Source organism: Schistocerca cancellata, chromosome 8 (assembly GCF_023864275.1).
Source record: "Schistocerca cancellata isolate TAMUIC-IGC-003103 chromosome 8, iqSchCanc2.1, whole genome shotgun sequence".
NCBI classification, from domain to species: Eukaryota; Metazoa; Arthropoda; class Insecta; order Orthoptera; family Acrididae; genus Schistocerca; species Schistocerca cancellata.
In genome coordinates, this window is record NC_064633.1 from 375461289 (window position 1) to 375482898 (window position 21610).

Consider the following 21610-nt stretch of genomic DNA (forward strand, 5'->3'; position numbering starts at 1 on the left):
AGGCCAGTGGGTACTTCGCAGAAGCGGAACTCAGAGCAAAATGCTCTGCCAAGCGGTTTGCAATTACGTCGGAGTCAGTACAAACTGTTCCATTCAGTGAGAGCGCAGGGACGCTGACAGGGGTCCGACAGCCATAGTGGACACATACCACTCCCAAGACTCCTGCTTGCGTTGGCCGATAAGGCGGCGGGCCCGTGCACGCAGCCGTTAGAAGGCGATGAGGTGTTCTATGGAGGGATGTCGCTTGTGATGCTGGAGCGCCTGCCGGCGATCTTTAATCGTTTCAGCGATCTCAGGCAACCTCCAAGGCACAGTCCTCCGCCGGGGGGACCCAGAAGTACGGGGAATGGCAGATTCTGCGGCAGTAACAATGCTGGTGGTGACTGAGTGATCCACCGTATCAATGGCTTCATGAGAAACAGGGTCAATAGCAGCAGTGGAGAAAAACAGGTCCCAGTCAGCCTTATTCATAGCCCATCTGCAAGGGCGCCAAGAATAGTGGCACTGTGGCAGTGACAGAAAAATCAGAAAGTGGTCACTACCACACAGGTCGTAATGCCCACACCATTGGACAGATGGTAAGAGGCTAGGGCTGCAGATCAAAAGGTCGATGGCAGAGTACATGCCATGTGCCACACTGAAATGTGTGGAGGCACCATCGTTTAAAAGGGAGAGGTCAAGCTGTGCCAATACATTCTCAACCGTGGCACCTCGACCTGTTGCCACTGACTCACCCCACAGAGGGTTATGGGCATTGAAGTCACCCAGTAACAGGAAAGGTGGCGGCAATTGGGCTATCAGTGCAGCCAGAACATGCTGCGGGACATCACCATCCGGTGGAAGATAAAGACTGCAGATGGTAACAGCCTGTGGCGTCCACACCCGAACAGCGACAGCCTCTAAAGGTGTTTGCAGAGGAACAGACTCGCTGTGAAGGGGGTGAAGCACATAGATGCAGATGCCACCAGATACCCTTTCATAAGCAGCCCGGTTCCTATAATAATCCCGATAGCCACGGAGGGCGGTGGTTCGCATTGCCGGAAAGCAAGTTTCTTGTAGAGCAATACAGAGGAAAGGGCTGAAAAGTTGTTGGAGCTCAGCTAGATGGTGGAAGAAACTGCTGCAGTTCCACTGGAGGATGATATTGTCCATGGCAGAGAAAGGCATGAAGGGACTGGGGAGGCAGATTACGCCTCCTAGGCCCCTGCTGCCACTGATTCACTACCTGTGCAACAGCTATCCATCGCGTCTGAGGGACTGGCGAGATCCAGGTCCTCAGCGGACGCCAGAATCTCCACCTCATCCTCAGACGCAGAGTTGGAAGGTTGCAGTGGGACAGGTGCCACCACAATGTCAGGATGCTTGGGAGCCTTTTTCTTCGACTGCTTTGCATGCTGTGCCTTTGGTGGGTCTGGCTGGGAGGGCCTCACTGGGTCAGTCTCAGGGACGGACGACGACCGTGAGGTCCTACGACCAGCGACTGGTGGTTGCTTCAGAAGTTTTCGGGTGTCCGCTTTGGCACTGGGCAAAGCCTGGGATGGGAGGGCCCCAAGGGACCCCTTCCTGGCGACAGTAGCCGAAGAAGTCTCACACTTCTCTGGCTGGGAAGTGGAAACGAATGTCCCCGATGGTTGGGGTGGTGTTGCTCCAGAAATAGATGGAGCAGAAGCAAAAGGGAGTGAAGTGCCCCCCACAATCAAGTGGGCCAGTGAATTCTGACATAGCTGAGAGCCAACTGTATGTGAGGACATGGTAGAGGATTGAACCGGTGTTGCAGCAGTGGCATAGGTTGATGTCATTGGCACAGGATGTAGCCGCTCATATTTCCGCCTTGCCTCGATGTAGGTCAGGCCGTCCAGGGTCTTATATTCCATTATCTTCCTTTCTTTCTGGAATATCCTACAGTCCGGTGAGCAGGGGGAATTGTGTTCTCCGCAGTCAACACAGATAGGAGGCGGGGCACATGGAGTATTGGGATGAGAAGGACGTCCACAATCTTGACACGTGATGCCAGAAGTACAGCGGGATGACATGTGCCCGAACTTCCAGCATTTAAAATACCACATTGGAGGAGGGATATATGGCTTCACATCACAACGGTAAACCATCACCTTAACCTTTTCGGGTAAGACATCACCCTCGAAGGCCAAGATGAAGGCACCGGTGGCTACCTGACTATCCCTCGGACCCTGATGGACGCGTCGAACGAAGTGAACACCTCGTCGTTCTAGGTTGGCGTGTAGTTCATCGTCGGACTGTAAAAGAAGATCCCTGTGGAATATAATACCCTGGACCATATTGAGACTCTTATGGGGCGTGATACTAACTGAAACATCCCCCAACTTGTCACAAGCGAGCAACCTCCGTGACTGGGCAGAGGATGCTGTTTTGATGAGCACTGAACCAGAGCGTATTTTGGAGAAGCCCTCCACCTCCCTGAACTTGTCCTCTAAATGCTCCACAAAAAACTGGGGCTTGGTCGACATAAATGATTCACCATCAACACGTGTACACACGAGGTACCGGGGTGAATAATCTCCACTGCCTTCTTTAGCCATACATTCCTCCCATGGAGTGGCCAGGGAGGTTAATGATCTTGGTTCGTATTTCTTGCCATTGAGGGTTAGACCTCGATCGCTTAGAGACTGCTGGTGGAGGCCCACCAGCAAGAGATGATGTACCACGCTTCATTGCGGTTCATCCACCCTGATGCCACCCACTCCGACCAGGGGCTCTCCCCACGGGTGCCACCCAGCCACAGCAAAGACCACCTGGCAGGATGGCCTTTGCTGGGAGTCCCGATGCCCCAGAGGGATAGGTATCTACTCCTCAGCATACGTTGGGAAGTAGCAGCTCAGGCATCAGCAGTGTGATCCCTGTGTAGTCAGGGGGCTACCACCAAGAGGGTACATGACGACCCCACCACAACGGGCTGGCTACCGTGCTGGTTGTCGCGTGTCGAATATCCATTAATAAAGGGAGCAAAGATGGAAGTGCACAATGGAGGGAATGTAGGCTACCCGGAACACACTGCAGCTGATGTGGCCGGAAGCTCAGTGTAAGTCCAACTCCATGACAATAACGAATATGCCAGATCTTAGAGCAAGATGGATATAGAATGCACCATGTAAGGCGTCCTTCCCCAAATGGTACGCACTAACGGAAAATTTTGAAATGGAGTGGTCAAACCCCTTAGGGGACCATCACATTAAAGGCCGAAACAGTTGAGACTCCTTTTAGTCGCCTCTTACGACAGGCAGGAATACTGCGGGCCTATCCTTACCCCCAAACCCACAGGGGGATCTGTAGTAGAGATGACACAAGTTAATGAATCTTTGATGAAAAGTTGTGACATGGAGACTGTGACATCTTTTGTGTTTATTACAGTATGAGAGGTTTTTATTAAGAAAGGGGTTGTTGTGCTTTGGTAGATTTGAATACCATGAAAGAAAGCTAGCTTTTAGGAACGTCTCCAAAGTCTTTCCTCAATTAAAAAAATTAAACCATTTTAACATATACATAAGAGCCACAAAATGATCCCAGATCACTCAATGTCAAGAAAATATTACATATTACTCCTGAGGATATGTATCTTTGATACAGCAAGTCATATTCCAAAAATAAAAACTCTATGACAAAGTTATATAGCTTACTAAATTAATAGCAGAAATACCTGTAAGATTTGTAGCTAGCTGAAAGATACAAGTAGCTTAACACACAGTGCAGATATTTTCGTTGACCGTGTGCTTCCTTCCGACCCCCCTGGCTCCGACCACTAAACACACTGATAACTGGCTCCGTTGAGTAGCACGTGTCATGTGTACCTCCCCTGTGCCCAGCCTGTGGTACAACACCAACAATACCCATTTGTCCACAATTAACAATCACTACCAAACTTTTGAGTACTGGTCTGAATTAAGGCACTTCAAGTGCTTTTGGATTAGGCGTTATGCAAACTGAGCTTATAGGATTTTCTCTTTCACTGTATTCTATCAAATAAACATTTAAAATGACTGCTATGCAAAAACAACCAACACTCTGCATATGTGCCTCTATAACGTCAGTTTTCAGCCTCATTGCGGCCATAAAGTTCAGCAAAAGCTGAAGTTGGAGGCGGTTTATCAATGAGGCACATTGGAGTGGCCAAAGAGCTGCATGCAGATCCCGAGCTGCTATTTACCGACCACTGTCCCAGCTCTGCTGCAATAATGCACAACTTTTTATAGTGGTATGACTACCAACCAGCTGCCCACCAGGGTGAATGGCCACTGCCAAACTGTGGCCAAGAGCAAAGTAGACCACCCTGTGGCACAAGGTGCAGCTGAACACAGCATACTTGATTTCAACAGCTGCTTTACCCGAGCCATCTGGATCCTTTCCTCCACCACCAGCTTTTATGAACTGCGAAGATGGGACTCATCCTTAAAACACATTCTCCGTTCTCATAATTATCCCAGCCTCAACCTATGGTAACATACTGTCCCCACACACCTCAGTTAAAAGTTTCCAACCCCCTCAGTCTTGTTACCTACTTCCCATTCTTGTGTCCCATCCTGTCTATTTGCCGCCCTCTTCCAACGCACCCGCCAATCTTTACCTGCCTCTATCCTTCACTCCTTTTATCCTACCTCCCTGCCTCATGCCCTCCTGATACTGTGCCTGTTGGAATTCTAGTCCCTGCAAACTCCACCAGAAGCGTTCGTCTCTCTCCCCAACCACACACCACTATCCGATCCCCTTACCCGTCCCCCAGATTGGTGCTTGCATCCCACATGATAGTTGCATTCCAGCCCAAGATGCTGGAGTTGGTGGTTATGTGTGTCTCAGGTGTGCTTGCTTGTGTGTATGAATGGTGTGTGTTTCTCTTTTGCTGCTGAAAACTGTGACCAAAAGCTTTATGTAAGTGTCTTTTAACTGTGCCTGTCTGCAACTTAACAGGTCTTATTTACAGCAAGTATTTAAAATTTGTGATTTATAAAACTAAATTAAATTAATTTTCAATGTTTGGTTAAAAACACAAAACTCCCTGAGATCTTACAAAATTCCTGAAATTTCCTGCGATTTCCCTGTCCCCCCCCCATGTGAAATGTAATTTCCTGTGAATTAAAGGTTTTCCAGAAGAATCACCATCCTGAAAGCAGACCCCATGGTAAAACACGGTATCGACACTGGCAATCATCCACCAATTATTCAACACTCATACAGAGTGTCAACAACTGAATGACAGATAATGTGGGAGGAAGTAGGGAAGATGGCTGCAAGATGACATTATTGAACCTCAAGAGAGTCCTTGATTCTCTCCGATGGTCCTTGTGATGAAGGAGGAGGATGGTACATGACATTTCTGCATTGATTACCGATGACTAAATGAAATCTTCAAGAAAGATCTCTCTCCATTGCTGCAAAATGATGACAGCTGAGACTGCCCGAAAGGAGAAAATTATTTCTCGACTATGGGCATGCTTACAGTCTATGAGCAAATCAAGGATAACGAAGCTCAGCAGCAAAAGACCACCTACAAAACTCCTGATGACCTGTAAGATTCATGCCATTTGAACTATGTAATACTCCACTCACCTTCACAAGTATGATAGACCGCTTCAACACCTTAAATGGATGATGTGTCTTTGCTACATAGACGACAGTGCCAATTTCTGAAGAAATTTGAAGGGCATCTAAGCTGCTTCACAGCTGTGTTGAATTTCAGACAATAGATGTCAGCCTGAATCCAAAAAAGTAACTCTTTACTTCACAAGAAATGAACATCTTGGGGCATCCATACCAATTCACAGAAAAAAAAGCAGTCAGATTTTGTAACTCCTCAGCATATCTTTGATGTAATAAGTTGTCGTGGAATGTGCTCATACTACCAGCAATTCATAAAGGACTTCTAAATTAAGGCATTTCCTCTGCAACAATTACTGCAGCGATATGTAAAATCTTCCTGGAACGGGATGCAAGACAGGTCTATACACATCCTTTAGGAGGTACTAACATCTTCTCCAGTTCTAGCATTCAATGGTGAGGAAGCCGAAACAGAACTTCACACAGACAGTAGCAGTTATGGGGTAGGTGCAGTTCTAGTGGAAATTCATGAAGGTACTGAAATGTTGATAAATTATGGTTCCAGAGTATTTTCCAAGTACTACTCTACAACCAAGAAAGAGTGTCTTGTAGCTGTTTGGCTTATAATAAGTTACGGCCATATTCATTTGGCAAACTATTCACTGTTGTGACAGACTACCATTCTCTTTGTTGACTGGTTAACCAGAAGAATGCGTTGGGTCAACTGGTGGGATAGACACAGAGGCTTCAGGACTATGACATCACAGTGATATAAAATAGCAGACACAAACACATGGATGCTGACTGCCTTCCAAGCTAACGATACAGCATTGTGGGTGAAATCTCAGTCATCGCTGCATTAACAGGGTGTATACGACCCGTGACAACCGGGAGATCCGGAAAAAACCCGAGAATTTTTTCATCCGGGAGAAAACCGGGAAAAACCCGGGAATTGTTTAGAATTCCGGGAATTTTCCATTATTTTAGTTTTCAGTTAAATTTTTGTGATTTTGACTGGTAAGAACCAATACTCTAACAAAGGATGTTCCTGTATCCAGCTACTGTAGAATAATACTGCAGCAACAAAACATGAACATGAGAAAAAAAACGAAAATAAAACTTAAGTTGCCAAGGAAATGCGCCATATACAACAACAAAGCAGTGCTCATACAAGCGTCTGCCAAAAGCAAAGTGTGTCAAAGGCTTTAGGAAGACTGCAATGCTTCATATCAACAAATTGCCTCTGATGAGTGTGACATGATAACTGTTTAAATTAGATTCGTTTGAGCAGTTGCAGGCAGGCTCTTGCGCATGCGCATATGAGTAGTATCTTCTAGCGCTTCTGGTTACAGAAGTGGGGCTGGGTGCCACTACTTAATATTGCCCCGGTTCGGAAATATCGTAGATCCGGGGCAGATGCACAGAGCAGTCTGAGTTGTGGTGGGGACGTGGATCATCTCCACATGACCTGTGTTTGCGTTCAGTGATTTTGTTGTTTCCTCTTCATTTGTTGCTCTCACGTTAAATGAGAACAAAACAGATTTTTGTGTATTTTGTCAAAATGCGTTCGCATAGCTACGGATGGCCAAAATATGTTATTAGTTTCAGATATTATCTCCACCTTTCTGACAGTCAAGCATTAATCGCCTTGCGGAACAATGAAGTTATTTTTGCTGGTTTGCTAAAGAGATTTGGCTTTCGGTAATTATTTCTGCTGAGGCAGTCAATTTATTTGAAACGAAGTATTTAATTTCACACAATTGGCTAGTTTCAACTGTTTGCTGCATTTCAAGTGCACGTACGGCATTATGCCATAATAAAGAACCAAACATGAGATAATACGGTACTGGTACTCCAAGAAAATTTACATATGAGTGTGCATTTTAAGCTGAATTATGCATTTTAGTATGGTTCACAAAATTCCGACGCTTTTGAAGTTTCCTCTGATGTCTTGTTTCTTTTATGACATAATATAAGATCTTTTAATGTTTTACACATACGAACGTATATATGGGCTTCCCGCGTCATCGTAGCTGCACAAGCGCGGTGATGTCTGTTATCTGGCACTCTCTTGCAACTGCTGAAACGAACCTATTTCTAACAGGTTGTGGGAAAATATTGCGAATGGTGGTTTGAAAAGCGTTACATTTAAAGCAAATTTCCTTTTGCACAAGATGAACTATGTGCGAGAATGTACGATGAATTTCTTAAATCACAAAGCGTTTGATTGTGATTTAAAAATCAACTCTTTGAGGACAACCATTTAGAAGAATTTCGAGCCCAGAAGATCAGAAATTTACGTCATTGTTAAAAATTTTACTGGCACATTTGTGTGATGTATCTTAAAGTGTAACACGCGCAAAAAAGATCAACATTATATGTGGAAGCTTAACTTTTCTTCCAGCTTATTAATCTTCAAGACCAGTATTATATGTGAATGCTACGTATATTAATTTAAACCATTAACTTTTCTTATTTGTGTGTTCGCACTACTTAAGAGTGATCTTGATATTGGCTGACTATATCACGTGCCCTATGCTGTCATCAGCTGGCAAGATCACGTGACATGAGCTATGACTGGCTTACAGAAGCCCATCATAATCTCAATTTCAATGCTTCGGAAAGTGACATGCGTTGTTTGGTGGAATTCGAATTTATACCTTCGTAATTCGAAAATATGCAGCGTACATCTTGCTGCACATCAAAGGTCTTTCAAAACGTGTCCCCCCCAAGTCTCGTTTTCTAAAGTGCCGGGATATTCTACATCAGTATATAAAACCATAAACGTTCAAAGGATTGATGAGTTTTACAGTGCTGAGGAAGAGTATACTGTCACTTAACATGGAAAAAGTGCATTTTCACCCGGGAGGAAGTGTATTTTTAACCGGGAAATCCAGGAATTTGTTTTTCCTTGTCCATGTATACACCCTGATTAAATGACACTGCTGCTTTACAGGAGGGAGATCTAGTACTACTGAAAAACACAGATGCCTTGAAGGAGGAGGGACCGAACAAAGGAGAATTCCAATTAATAAACAGAGAATTGTATAAGAGGAACTATGGTCCAGTGGGGCAGAAATGGTTGCTCATCATCCTAGCTCATCTATGGCCAGCTATCCTGAAGTATTTCCACGATGCTCTAACATCTGGTCACCCAGAATTTTTGAGACTCTAGACAGGATCTGTCACAGGCAATACTGGCCAGTTCTCTACCAAGCTGTTAGACACACTACATGAGTCACTATAAGAACGATGGCAACATAGGAACATGCCACAATTACCTCTGGAGCATCTAGTACTAATCTCACCATCAGCAGCACCATTCCATCGAACTGGCATCAGCCTCTTTGGGATTTTCCCAGAGCCGACAAAAGGGAATCGATAGATAGTAGTTTGCACTGACTATCTCAGTCACTATGCAGTCAACAAAGCTGTGCCAACTGCCAAAGCTCTTGAAATTGCAAGTTCCTTGAAGAAAACATTATTTTCAAGTACGGAGACTCTGTGTGGTGATCTCTGATCATGGAAAAGTTTTCCAATAAAAACTAATGTAATTTGACATTGCGACATCATACAGAAGATGGCAACTGCCTTCCTTCCACAGATGATGATCTAACAGAATGCTTTAGTAAGACAAAGGCCTGTACCCACTTGACATATGTTGATTTCAAACAGAGAGATTGAGATACAATGCTGCCCGTCATGACATTCACATACATTACAATGAAACAAGACACTACAGGCTTGGCAGTGTTCTTTCTGCCACAAGGCCAAAATGACAATGGGTACACAGTCTCCATTTCAACCAGATGGTACTCTGGGTAACTACGTGATACACCTCATCACCAGGACCAAAGAAGGAAGGCAGTTGGCTCACATACAGACCCTACGCACACAGAAGAAAGATCGAGAACACTATAATATCAAACACCAGCCAGTGAAATACAGCCTAGACAACTTAGAATGGGCTTTTACATCTTTGTCGAAAGAGGGACAGTCAGAAAAGTTGCTAAAGTGATATTTTGGGCTGTACCATAACCATATCACTTGTTGGACATCACATATGAAGTCAAGGATTATGACCTCTCATCAAAAAGATGTACCATACAGAAGACCAATGTCAAGATCTAGATATAAGGTGCTGTAGTTGGCCCCAGAAAGAACTACTGAAACAGTGGGTCACTGGTTTTACAGAAGATGAAGCACTGCCACAATTCTGATTTCAACGTGACGATATTATCAAGGGAAGTATGGTAGCTTCTCAAACCAAATATGACAGCAAGATTCCATAATGTTAGGTAGCACTTTAAAAGGTTGTTTACACATTTTCTGTGAGAGTAATGTTGCATTATTCATGGGAGTTTAGACAAACATCTCACAGTTTCATGCTGGAGTCAATGATTACTGTGCTCCATGAGCTTGGCCATGGGTCCATATTCCATTAAAAGTTTTAAGGATGACTCTTCCCTGGGAGCTTAATTGTGGATGCATGTCACAGTGGATGTTATCAAGCCCTGTTATTGTGTGTCACACAGTCCCATGACCAGACCAATGTATGTTGACCTTGAGCATGTATAGCTGTTTTATTGCTATGTACACCTGTCATTTTATTCAGTTACTGTAGCTCATATGTGAAATAAATTTCATTCATCTATAACGAATAATTCACAAACCTGCAATCTTCACAAATACAGGTACATAAAAGAATAAAAATATATAAGTTTCTATAATCTCTGTGTATTTCACAGTGGACATCATTATTAGTCATAGGAAATTCAATTTAAACACAACATAGAATCTAAATAAAAAACCATAATGCCGAAACATTGAACTAGCATTACAAAAAAAAAAGATTCACTTACACCTTCCTTATAGACGATGTGGTACCCAATGTTTTTCCTCCCATTTAGTATCTCTGAGCTGAGAGCATAGCTGAGAAACTGTTGGGCTTCTGCATCTGACATGTACAGTGTAAGACTAATAGGACCTGAAAAATAAACAATGTGCTGTTTTCTCTAACTCTGACTTTTTATACATCTGATCAGTAGGAAAAGTGTAAACAGGAATAAATTTTCTACACTCACCAACACGAATACCTAAAATGACAAACAAAAAACCCAATACTTTATACAGAGTAAATGGTATCTGGATTTTTGTAAGAAGTACAGGAAATACAAGTATGTCATACTACACCTTAAACAATGCAAAATTCAGGATAGAATATAACAATATCATGAAAAGAAAGTTGCTACTCACCATATAGTGGAGATGCTGAGTCGCAGATAGGCACACCAAAAATACTGTCACAAATCAAGCTTTCGGACAGTAAACCATTCGTCAGAAATAGACAAAACGTGCACAGACACACACTCATGCAAACACAACTCACACACACAACTGCAGTCTCAGGCAACTGAAGCCACACTATCAGATGGCAGTGTGGCTTCAGCTGCCTGTGACTTCAGTCATGTGAGTGGGTTGCAATCTGCGACTCAGCATCTCCGCTATATAGTGAGTAGCAACTTACTTTTTCATAATATGTTACAAACTTAAATCTTTCTACTTTCTACAGTAAATTTACAATTCTCCAATGCCCTGAATAATCCTGTTTAGAATCTTTGCCAATATTCTTATAAATCATATATTTCTAAAGACCATTTATTCAGGATGAAATAAAATGTAACCTGGACTGCTGGAATGTGACAAAATCAAAACATCCTGTTTTCCAATGGCATCACAATTCAAAACTATGTTTCCCTTACCACAGTGAGAATCTTTCAGTATGCTACTTAAAAAGATAATGAGTTGTGTACAAGGTTCATTGCCTTTCTTTCACAATTAAACAATTATCTGCTAAGGGCTCATTAGACAGATTAAACAAATTAAAGTACCATCAAAATAAATCTGGATTGTAAAGAATGTATTCTAGAGGTTTCTAGGCAGTGTATTATATCACAAGTTTAGGCAATTATACATGGCATTATAAATCAACTAGATCAAAAAAATGGCTCTGAGCACTATGGGACTCAACATCTTAGGTCATAAGTCCCCTAGAACTTAGAACTACTTAAACCTAACTAACCTAAGGACATCACACACACCCATGCCCGAGGCAGGATTCGAACCTGCGACCGTAGCAGTCCCGCGGTTCCGGATTGCAGCGCCAGAACCGCTAGACCATCAACTAGATCATCGTCTATTAAATTATTTGTCAAGATCCATTTTTCACATTCATTAATGGTAGGCATTGTTTGATCATTTGCTTTCTATATTAATAAAAATATATTACATAATAGAACAAACATGAATTTAGAGTATTTTCTCTGAGGGAACTTTGAAGGTTAAGGCATGTTTCAGTACTGACAGTTTATTTTTTTGCTGGTGTCTCATGCTCTCTCATTCAAATCTATAGGGGGTAGTGTACAATGTGGCAGAAAAGATCTTCTTCCAGCATCCCCAAAACACAATAAGAAAACTAAATCTCATTTGAAAATTTCTATCTGAGTACTTTTTCTCCAAGGACAGGATAATAGGTCATTTGAAAGTGTGGCAGGCAGAGAAAGCCTTTTCGTTGCTATCTGCAGCTGCAAATGATCACAAGGCAGCTCAAGTCATTTGCTTGCCCTACCTCAGGTGATGTCTCTCGGCTATCGAGGTCTTGATATTCACAGAGGAGGAGGGGAGGGGGGGGGGGGGGGAATTATTAGTTGTTGGGAAGTCCAGTGTTATGTTAAGTGTGTGATGGATGTCCTTATGGATTACAGGTGCTGAAGAAGAGGAGAAGAAATCCAGCATGCACTCTTATGTTCATACCAAGAGGAGGAAGGGGCAGGCGAGGGTGGGATAGAGGTGAGAGTCATTCCAGATGAGGAACAGACTCTTTTAGATGACACAAAGAGTACAGGGTGCATGCAACTGCAGGTGGGTGGCTTATCGCTGGTACCAATGATGTATGTCACTTCACATCATAAGAGATTATCTCTGGTTTCCAGTGTCTACCTGAACTGGTACAATCAACTAGTCTTACTTGCGTGATGAAGATGGAGTTCACAATGCCATTCTGGTCCAAGCCACTGCAGATGGCAGTCTTGTGTGCGTGAGATACATGCTTGCCTGTGTAGCGGCACCATCGTTTAAGATAGGAAAAAGTTAGATTCCGTGCAATATTTCTAAGCGCACAAGTTACAGCCAGGCGCAGGTCTGTTGACAGTAAGTTACGCTTACCAGTTTGCAAAGTAGAATGGAGGCCACAGGGCCATAGAACAGCTGAAAAGAGTAAACACAGAGGTTTGCATGACACAAGTGTATAAATAGACACCAGTTTTCTAACGAGGGGGATTCAAGTGTGGCAGCTGTCCTGGATGGCGGGGCATGTCACACCACCAGCTACACGCAGCAGTAGATGTGGCGCCAGCATTTCAGTCCACGGCGGGTCGCTGGTTCAACCCTCTGAGGCCAATGTGGGGTCCGTAGCCAGCCAGCGGCAGATCACTCGATGGCACGCTACTGCGGGCAGTCTTGTTGGCTCCCAACACACGCCGTAGGCATCCCGAGGTGAGGGCTGCAGGTTTAGCTGTCGGATCGCAGGCACTTGTTGTCGCCCACGATCTTAATCGTGACAGCAAAGAAGCTCGCATTCGGACGCCCTGCGGCTCCCAGCGAGCAGCACTGTGGCAACGGGGACTAAGGCCACTGAGTCAGCTGCCGGTGCATCCTGACGTCGTCAAAACTCCGCGGCTGTACACGGCCGGCACGCCACAACACATTGCACGGGTCACTGAGGTAGCCCTTCCGTGCCAAGCTGTTTTGCAAACAGCGAAGTGGTGTCCTTGGCATTGCAAGACCCTGTGACGTAGACAGAGAAGAACGCGGCACTGTAGCTGGGAATAATAAAACACTTGACGATCACCGTCAAGTTTTAATACGGTGCATCCTGACAGTTTCCATCCACGTCCAACATTCCTTCACCGCATGCCGACATCTACATTTGGCAGTGACGGCTACATTTGGTATCAGAATAGCGAGCGTCGTCTGTACAGTTTGACGTTTGAGCCCACCGCCTGCATTACAGTCACAAAATGTGGTGAGTGTTGACCAATTTTTCTTTTTGTGTGTTGGACGTTTTCTTTCTTTGCATTGTCAGAGTAAATGTATGTGTATTTGGGGCAGTAAGATTTTTTTTTTCTTTCATGGCATTTAATTACTATTGTATTGGGTTGAGTACGATGATTTATTTATCTCTTCCTAAAACGTAAGATGAGATACTGAGCTGTAAGAAGTCAGTTTATTTTTGTAGTTAAATGTTTTGTTTCTGTGGGATTTTATAGGTTGAAATGGGACTAACTCGGAACAAAAGCAACACAATGGCAGAGTCAAGAACACAAGGTGTGTTGGAACCAGAAGCGGTACGGATTTTGATGGAAAAGGTAGCACAATTAACAGCGGACAATACGCAGTTGAGAAGTGAATTGACATGTAGGAGTGAACAGGAAACCGCATCTGATCAGTCAGTGTTGCCTGGGGTACCACAGCAGGAGATTGATCCAGCTGCCGTAAGTCTGATTATTCCATTTTCTGGCAACTGGCAAAGCATCTGTGGATGTGCGTTCGTTTGTGGAGGACTTGGAAACTTCAGCTGTGATGAATGGTTGGTCTGATGAACAGTTGTTACATGTAGCCAAGATTAGATTAACAAGTGAAGCGAAGACGTATGTAAGGCGTTCTCAGGCCTTGAGGAAGGCAGGGCAGTTCAAGCAGTTGAAGGAGGGGCTTTTACAGAGGCACAAGAAACAGAATAGCATTTGGTACTTTAGGGAGAGGTTGAGTACAATGAGGTAGAGACAGGGTGAGATGGTCGAGAAATTTGCGGACAGAATAAGAGAAATCAATGAGTATACTTACGAGTTCGGTCAGAGCGATGAAGCAAATGGTGTTATGTTGCAGGAGGCCGAGCAAAGGGCACTTGATGTATTTTTGAGGGGGTTACCGGTGCATATAGTGCGGAAAGTGTGTGAAAGGACTCTAAAGATTTGTATTCGGTCATTCAGCTGGCAATCCAATGTGAGGAAATAGATGTGGCAACGGGGGGTATTGGATAGACAAGCAGTGTTTACAGCGGGTATAAAATGTTACGAGTGTGTTTGTATGGGACATGTGCAGAGGCAATGTACCCAGTTACTGAGGAATAGAGGAAGGGGTGGAAATCAGCGGCGTAGAGGATGGAGAAGTGGAGTTAGTAGAGGTGGACAATTGTTGAATGGCAGAGGGGGCCCACAATTGTTGAATGGCAGAGGGGGCCCAAGACCCACCTAAGGGAGCTCCCGTTTAATTTCAGTGCTACAAATATGTATGCAGAGGTGGAATGTTCAGTGGTAGGATCCATAGGAACTAAAAAGTTTAAGATTTAGTTGGACACAGGGGCACAAGTGTCAGTGGCTACTAAGAGTTTAATGGGACAAAGGAAGTTAGACCCACCACATTATAGGTTGAGTGGAGAGGGATAAGGAGGTTACACCTTTGGGGTCAGTGTCAGTTGACTATCGCATAGGGGATGTCCAATTTGATGCATGCTTGGAAGTAGTATCATGGGTAAGCGAGGACATGATTCTAGGAGAAGATTTCTTGCATCGACATCATGCCAAAATTGACCTTGGACAACGAACTGTGGAACGTTATTTCAGCTAGGGGAAACTGTTGTCGATGCAGAGCTGTCGTGAGGGGCGTTCAAAGTAATGAGCAAACCAACTGAACCGTGTACATTAGCATTAAGGCTTAATTCGAATGAGTGCGTGTCTAGTGGCACCGGGACGTCGCTTTGGGTACGTGTAGAGTCAAATCTACCTGCGGGTACAGTATGTGTTATTGAACCATTTGAGGATAATGAAGTTTTGGATCCATTAGGTTGTTTTGTGAAAGGTAGTATTGTACGCATGCAAGAGGGAAACGACGGGTGAGTAGTCCCTGCGAACATGGATAATTTTATTGCTGTAGATGCGAATTAGGGAAAAAAAGTTTTAGCAGCGAATTTGGATGTAACAGATGACGAGGACTGATGTTCGAGAGGTAGGCGTAGCAATCAACCACTAACTGCCCGTAAAAATGCATTACGTAACAAAGTTAAGCATTTGAAAGGAGAAGAAAAAGAGCATATGGAAGAAAAAGAGCATATGGAAGAAAAAGAGCATATGGAAGAAAAAGAGCATATGGAAGAATTGTGGGAATTTAAGTATTTGTTTTTCCCGCGAGGTCTGTTACCAGCAACTGCATTAGTTCAACATCAGATACCGACAGGGAACTAAGCACCTGTTTACCATAAACCATACAGAATACTGAGGCATAATCAGCTGATTGTGGAGGATTTCATTGATCAGCAATGTGCAGACAGTATTATAGAGCATAGTAATAGTTGCTAGGGAGCGGGCATTGTTGTTGTGCCTAAAAAATCTATGGACTGAACTAAGAAATAGAGGTTCTGTTGTGACTACTGATACCTCAATAATAAGACAGAAATGGACGCATACTCCATTCCAAACATATCGGAGACTTTGCCAGTATTTTTCTACAATGGATTTGACAAGTCGTTTTCAGGTGACTCCAGAGGATCGTCCAAAAACTGCTTTCTCTACTCCTGGAGGTCATTACCAGTACATCAGGATGCCATTCGGTTTGAAAAATGCTCCCACAACATTTCAGAGATTGCTAGACAGTGTGTTGAGGAGTTTGAAACCATGGCAGTGTCTTTCGTATTTGGATACCATTATAGTGTTTTCAAGTAGTATGGATCAGCATAGACAGTGGTTAAGGGAAGTCTTTATGAGGTTAAGAGCAGCTCCTTTGACATTAAGCCTGGAGAAGTGTCATTTTGCATTGGAAGGAGTGAAATATTTAGGTCATATCATCAGTAAGGACAGGGTGCAAACAGATCCGAGGTTGGTACAGGCTGTAAGGGATTTTTGGGAGCCGAAAACAGTTAAGGAAGCGCAATCATTTGTCGGAATTTGCAATTTCTATCGAAAGTTTATGAAGGGTTTTGCAGATTCAGCACAGCCATTGACACGATTGTTATGGAAGGATGTGAAATTTGAGTGGACAGAGGAGTATCAGAAAGCACTTGATAAACTGAAAGAACTGTTAACATCAAGTCCGGTTCTTGTGTTTCCAGATATTGAAAAAGAATTTATTCTAGCATGTGATGCATTAGGGCGTGTTCTTAGGCAGGAAATTAATGGGAAAAAATCCTGTAGCCTACGCGTCTAGGCAGGGCAGTTGAATGCAGCAGAGAGGAATTACTCAACAACAGAGAGGGAGATGCTAAGTGTAATCAAAGGAATCACATATTTTAAATGTTATATATATGGGAGAATATTTTGGGTAGTGACAGATCATGTTGCGTTGATGTGGTTGTTGGGGTTGAAGAATCCGTCCAAGAGACTCACTAGGTGGGCTGTGAGGCTTAGTGAATTTGACTACAAGGTGGTGCACAAGGGAAGAAGCATGGTAATGCAGATGCACTGAGTAGAAAGGTGGCGAACGTAGATGAAACTGAGAGATGAGGTTTTAAAAGAAGCACACGATTAAGTGCTATCTGGTCATGGTGGGAGTAGAGCGACGAATAGCAGAGTGGCTGAGAGGTACTGGTGGAGGGTTAGGAACGTAGATGTGGATCAGTATATCAAGAATTGTATATCATGTGTGCAGAGAGCAAATTTTAGTCTGAAACAGTTGCAGCTACATCGATTGCTGGAATCGACATGTCCATTTTCTATGTTGGGAATTGATGTCTTAGGAACTTACACACATACATACACACACACACACACACACACACACACACACACAAACACGCGTGTGTGTGTGTGTGTGTGTGTGTGTGTGTGTGTTGGCTGATTCTGATGAAGTTCTTTGTGGCCTTAAACTTACTTGTTTGACAGTTTTTTTTTGTGTTGCCTGTCTGCAACTAAGCATCTCCACTATATGGTGCATAATAACCTATCCTTTATAGAATATTGTCATTATTCCAGCCTGAATTTTCCATTGCTTTTTGTTAGCCAACATACATAAATGGTCTTTGCCCAATAGTCCACAGAGTTTGCTTAAGAATGCTGCTTCCAATAGAAATGTGTTGGCAGAACCAGCAAGAGGAAGAACTGACAATTTAAGTTCCTGATAGCTCGGCAAAATAGCTAGCAAATAACATCTAAACAACTTTTATTAGGTGACTATTTTCTTATCTCTTGGAACTGAACAAAGAATTTCTTTGATATATCAACTATTTATTTTATTGACCACATGTCTTGCACGCATCATAACGTAATCTTCCCCTTCCGTCTCTTCCCTCATACATCTGTTAGTCTTCCTGTAACTCCCAATATGCATATCTCCATTGTTCTCTAATGAACCGTCAATTGTTGAATTGCTTTCACATTAAAACCTCATGTCTCATTGACTCAAGTCAAAACTGGTAACACACTGGTGTAAAGTTTTTGCTCCAGAAACTCGGTTTTGTAAACTCAATTTAGTTTAGCAGCCACACTCTACGCCAATTTACTCTTACGTTTATTTTTATTTTACTATTTTATATAAAATATGCCTAACTCTATCCTCTGACAACAGCTGACATTTGCATATGTGACCAACATGCCCATACATAAGTTTAATCAACTTTGGCTATACTCTTTTCTCAGCTTGTCAGGCCATCCCACACCTATCTTCAGAATGAATTTTCTACTCTGCACTAGAGTGTGCGCTGATATGAATCTTCAACACACACATTAAAACTGTGTGCTGTACTAAGATTCGAACTTAGGACCTTTAACTTTCACAGGCAAGTGCTCACTGAAATGTCCCAAGTTCAGGTCTCGGTCCGGCACACAGTTTTAAATTGCCTGGAAGTTTTCTACTCATATCTCCATTCTGGCTTGACCACAGAACTTATTAATTCCTTAATTTAATAAAAATAAAATAAATGTCACCACCACATCACTTCTGGGTTAAAGTAACAACATTGATCATACACTTACAAGGCTGATGAAAAGCGTATCAGCGGCCAATTAATCACAGATTATTGTAATGACAGACCATCATAGCTCAAATAAACAATTTCAGAAGATATATTTTTGAACACCAATGCTGATACAACTGCAACTATCACTCAGCTGGAAAACTATTTCAACTACTAGTAGTAGCAGAAATTGTTGCAGATTTCTGTACAAAGACTGATTTGAAGCATCTCTATATGCTAGTCTATCCTGTAGAAGTCTCTTCAACTCTGCATAGCTGCTGCATCCTAAATCCATCTGAAATTACTAACTGTATTCATGCCTTCTGGTTTCCCTCTCAATCTTGGTTTAGAAAATGTTCTATCAACATATCACTTCTTTTAATTGCATCACACCATAAAGTTAGTTTCTCTCCAATTTTATTCAGTAACTTTTCATTAATAATGCACTGCTCCTAAATGATATTGTATTGATATCTCTAAACTCACCAGACCAAAAACCTAATTCTTGCTACGGCACTTCATTAATTACATCTAGTGTAAACTTATACACTTCTCTTTTCATACTCTCTAACACGCCAACATAGTTAAGGGCTCTAACATTCCACACTTCCATCCACAGACTGTCAGAATTTCTTCTGATGACAATACCTAGCCACTTCCCTCCTCCTCCCCCTGGCCCCCAATGACAACCAAATATGCAGTACCAAGTGGGCATTACTTTACCTCTATAATATTTTGTCCAAAAGAATGCCATTGTTGTAAAAAATGTGTGCTAGACTTGGATATCCTCAGGAATCACAGTGGCTGTTGTTCCCCACTGCTTTCAGCCATGCTTCTGTGCCAAAATAACAAGAACATATTGCCTAATGTTACAAGACCATATCTCAGGCTAACATATACATTGTTGACCTTCTAACTACTGTATTTGTAGGGCTGTTGCCTCTTTTGCAGAACTATATGTTGGCGAGACCTCTCCACAGACAACCAATGTTGAACCTACAGTTCAGCTATCTGTATTCTCAAGGCACCTACACAGATAATATCCTCAATCTAAGTCCCTGACCCCACAACATAGGCTAGTGCATTATTACACTGTTCCTTGCTGAGTTACAAATTCTCACGCGCTCATACAGTCACTGCATGTCCTCTCATACATCTGCACTCATACCTGGTTGACAGCAGATCCTGCTCCAGAATTACAAATTTAACCATGACACAGACACACATGTCCAATTAAGCATCCATATTTGTAAACACCAAATTGTCGTATCACAATCATTATATACACTACTGGCCATTAAAATTGCTATACCAAGAAGAAATGCAGATGACAAATGGGTATTCATTGGACAAATATAATATACTAGAACTGACATGTGATTACATTTTCACGCAATTTGGGCGCATAGATCCTGAGAAATCAGTACCCAGAACAACCACCTCTGGACATAATAACGGTTTTGATACGCCTGGGCATTGAGTCAAACAGAGCTTGGATGGCGTGTACAGGTACAGCTGCCCATGCAGCTTCAACACAATACCACAGTTCATCAAGAGTAGTGACTGGCTTATTGTGACGAGCCAGTTGCTCGGCCACCATCGAGAGAGAGATCTGGAGAATGTGCTGACCAGGGCAGCAGTTGAACATTTTCTGTATCCAGAAAGGCCCATACAGGACCTGCAACATGCGGTAGTGCATTATCCTGCTGAAATGTAGGGTTTCGCAGGGATCAAATGAAGGGTAGAGCCACGGGTCGTAACAAATCTGAAATGTAACATCCACTGTCAAAGTGCCGTCAATGCCAACAAGAGGTGACCGAGACGTGTAGCCAATGGCACCACATACCATCATGTCGGGTGATACGCCAGTACGGTGATGACAAATACACACTTCCAATGTGTGTTCACCGCGATGTCGCCAAACACAGATGCGGCCATCATGATGCTGTAAACAGAATCTGGATTCATCCAAAAAAAAAAATGACGTTTTGCCATTCGTGCACCCAGGTTCGTCGTTGAGTATATCATCACAGGCACTCCTGTCTGAGCATCAAGGGTAACCGCATCCATGGTCTCCGAGCTGATAGTCCATGCTGCTGCAAACGTCGTCTAACTGTTGGTGCAGATGGTTGTTGTCTTGCAAACATCCCCATCTGTTGACTCAGGGATTGAGATGTGGCGGCACGATCCGTTACAGCCATGCAGATAAGATGCCTGTCATCTTGACTGATAGTGATACGAGGCCGTTGGGATCGAGCACGGCTTTCCGTATTACCCTCCTGAACCCACAGATTGCATATTCTGCTAACAGTCATTGGATCTTGACCAACGCGAGCAGCAATGTCGTGATACGATAAACCGCATTCGTGATAGGCTACGATCCAACCTTTATCAAAGTCGGAAACGTGATGGTACACATTTCTCCTCCTTACACGAGGCATCACAACAATGTTTCACCAGGCAACACCGGTCAACTGCTGTTTGTGTATGAGAAATCAGTTGGAAAGTTTCCTCAAGTCAGCATGTTGTAGGTGTCACCACCAGCGCCAACCTTGTGTGAATGTCTGAAAAGCTAATCATTTGCATATCACAGCATCTTCTTCCTGTCTGTTAAATTTCGTGTCTGTAGCATATCATCTTCATGGTGTAGCAATTTTAATGGCCAGTAGTGTATGTTTTAGCTCTCCTCTCAAAAGGTTGCTGTCAGTAATAAAAAATTTAAGAATTACAAACCTGCCTTGTCGAACAACATTTTAATTGGGTCTTTATTTAAGCATATTCTGGCATAAAGTAACTACTGTCAGTAGGCTATTATTTAAAAAAAAAAAAAAAAAAAAAAAAAAAAAAAAAAAAAATGCAAAACAAGAAGGCAAACAGTAAGAATGTTATATGTGTGCATATAAAACAAATAATAATGTTTGCATCAAAGACCTACAATTTGTAGCTGGGTCAAACAATGCAAGAAAGCCTAAATTGTGTTGAGTGATTATCTAATGAGTATCCCCATAGCTTGTTCATGATGCAAAATCCATTTATGGAACTGTT

At 43.0% G+C, this 21610-nt stretch overlaps 1 protein-coding gene across 1 annotated transcript in view; it reads right to left on the reverse strand.

The window, feature by feature from the left end:
- Positions 1 to 21610, reverse strand: part of LOC126094601 (xylosyl- and glucuronyltransferase LARGE1-like) — a 154631-nt gene that overhangs the window by 54385 nt on the left and 78636 nt on the right. Inside the window, exon 10 of the mRNA XM_049909074.1 lies at positions 10428 to 10552. Within this exon, the coding sequence (XP_049765031.1) occupies positions 10428 to 10552 (125 nt within the window). The remainder of the gene's footprint in view (positions 1 to 10427; positions 10553 to 21610) is intronic.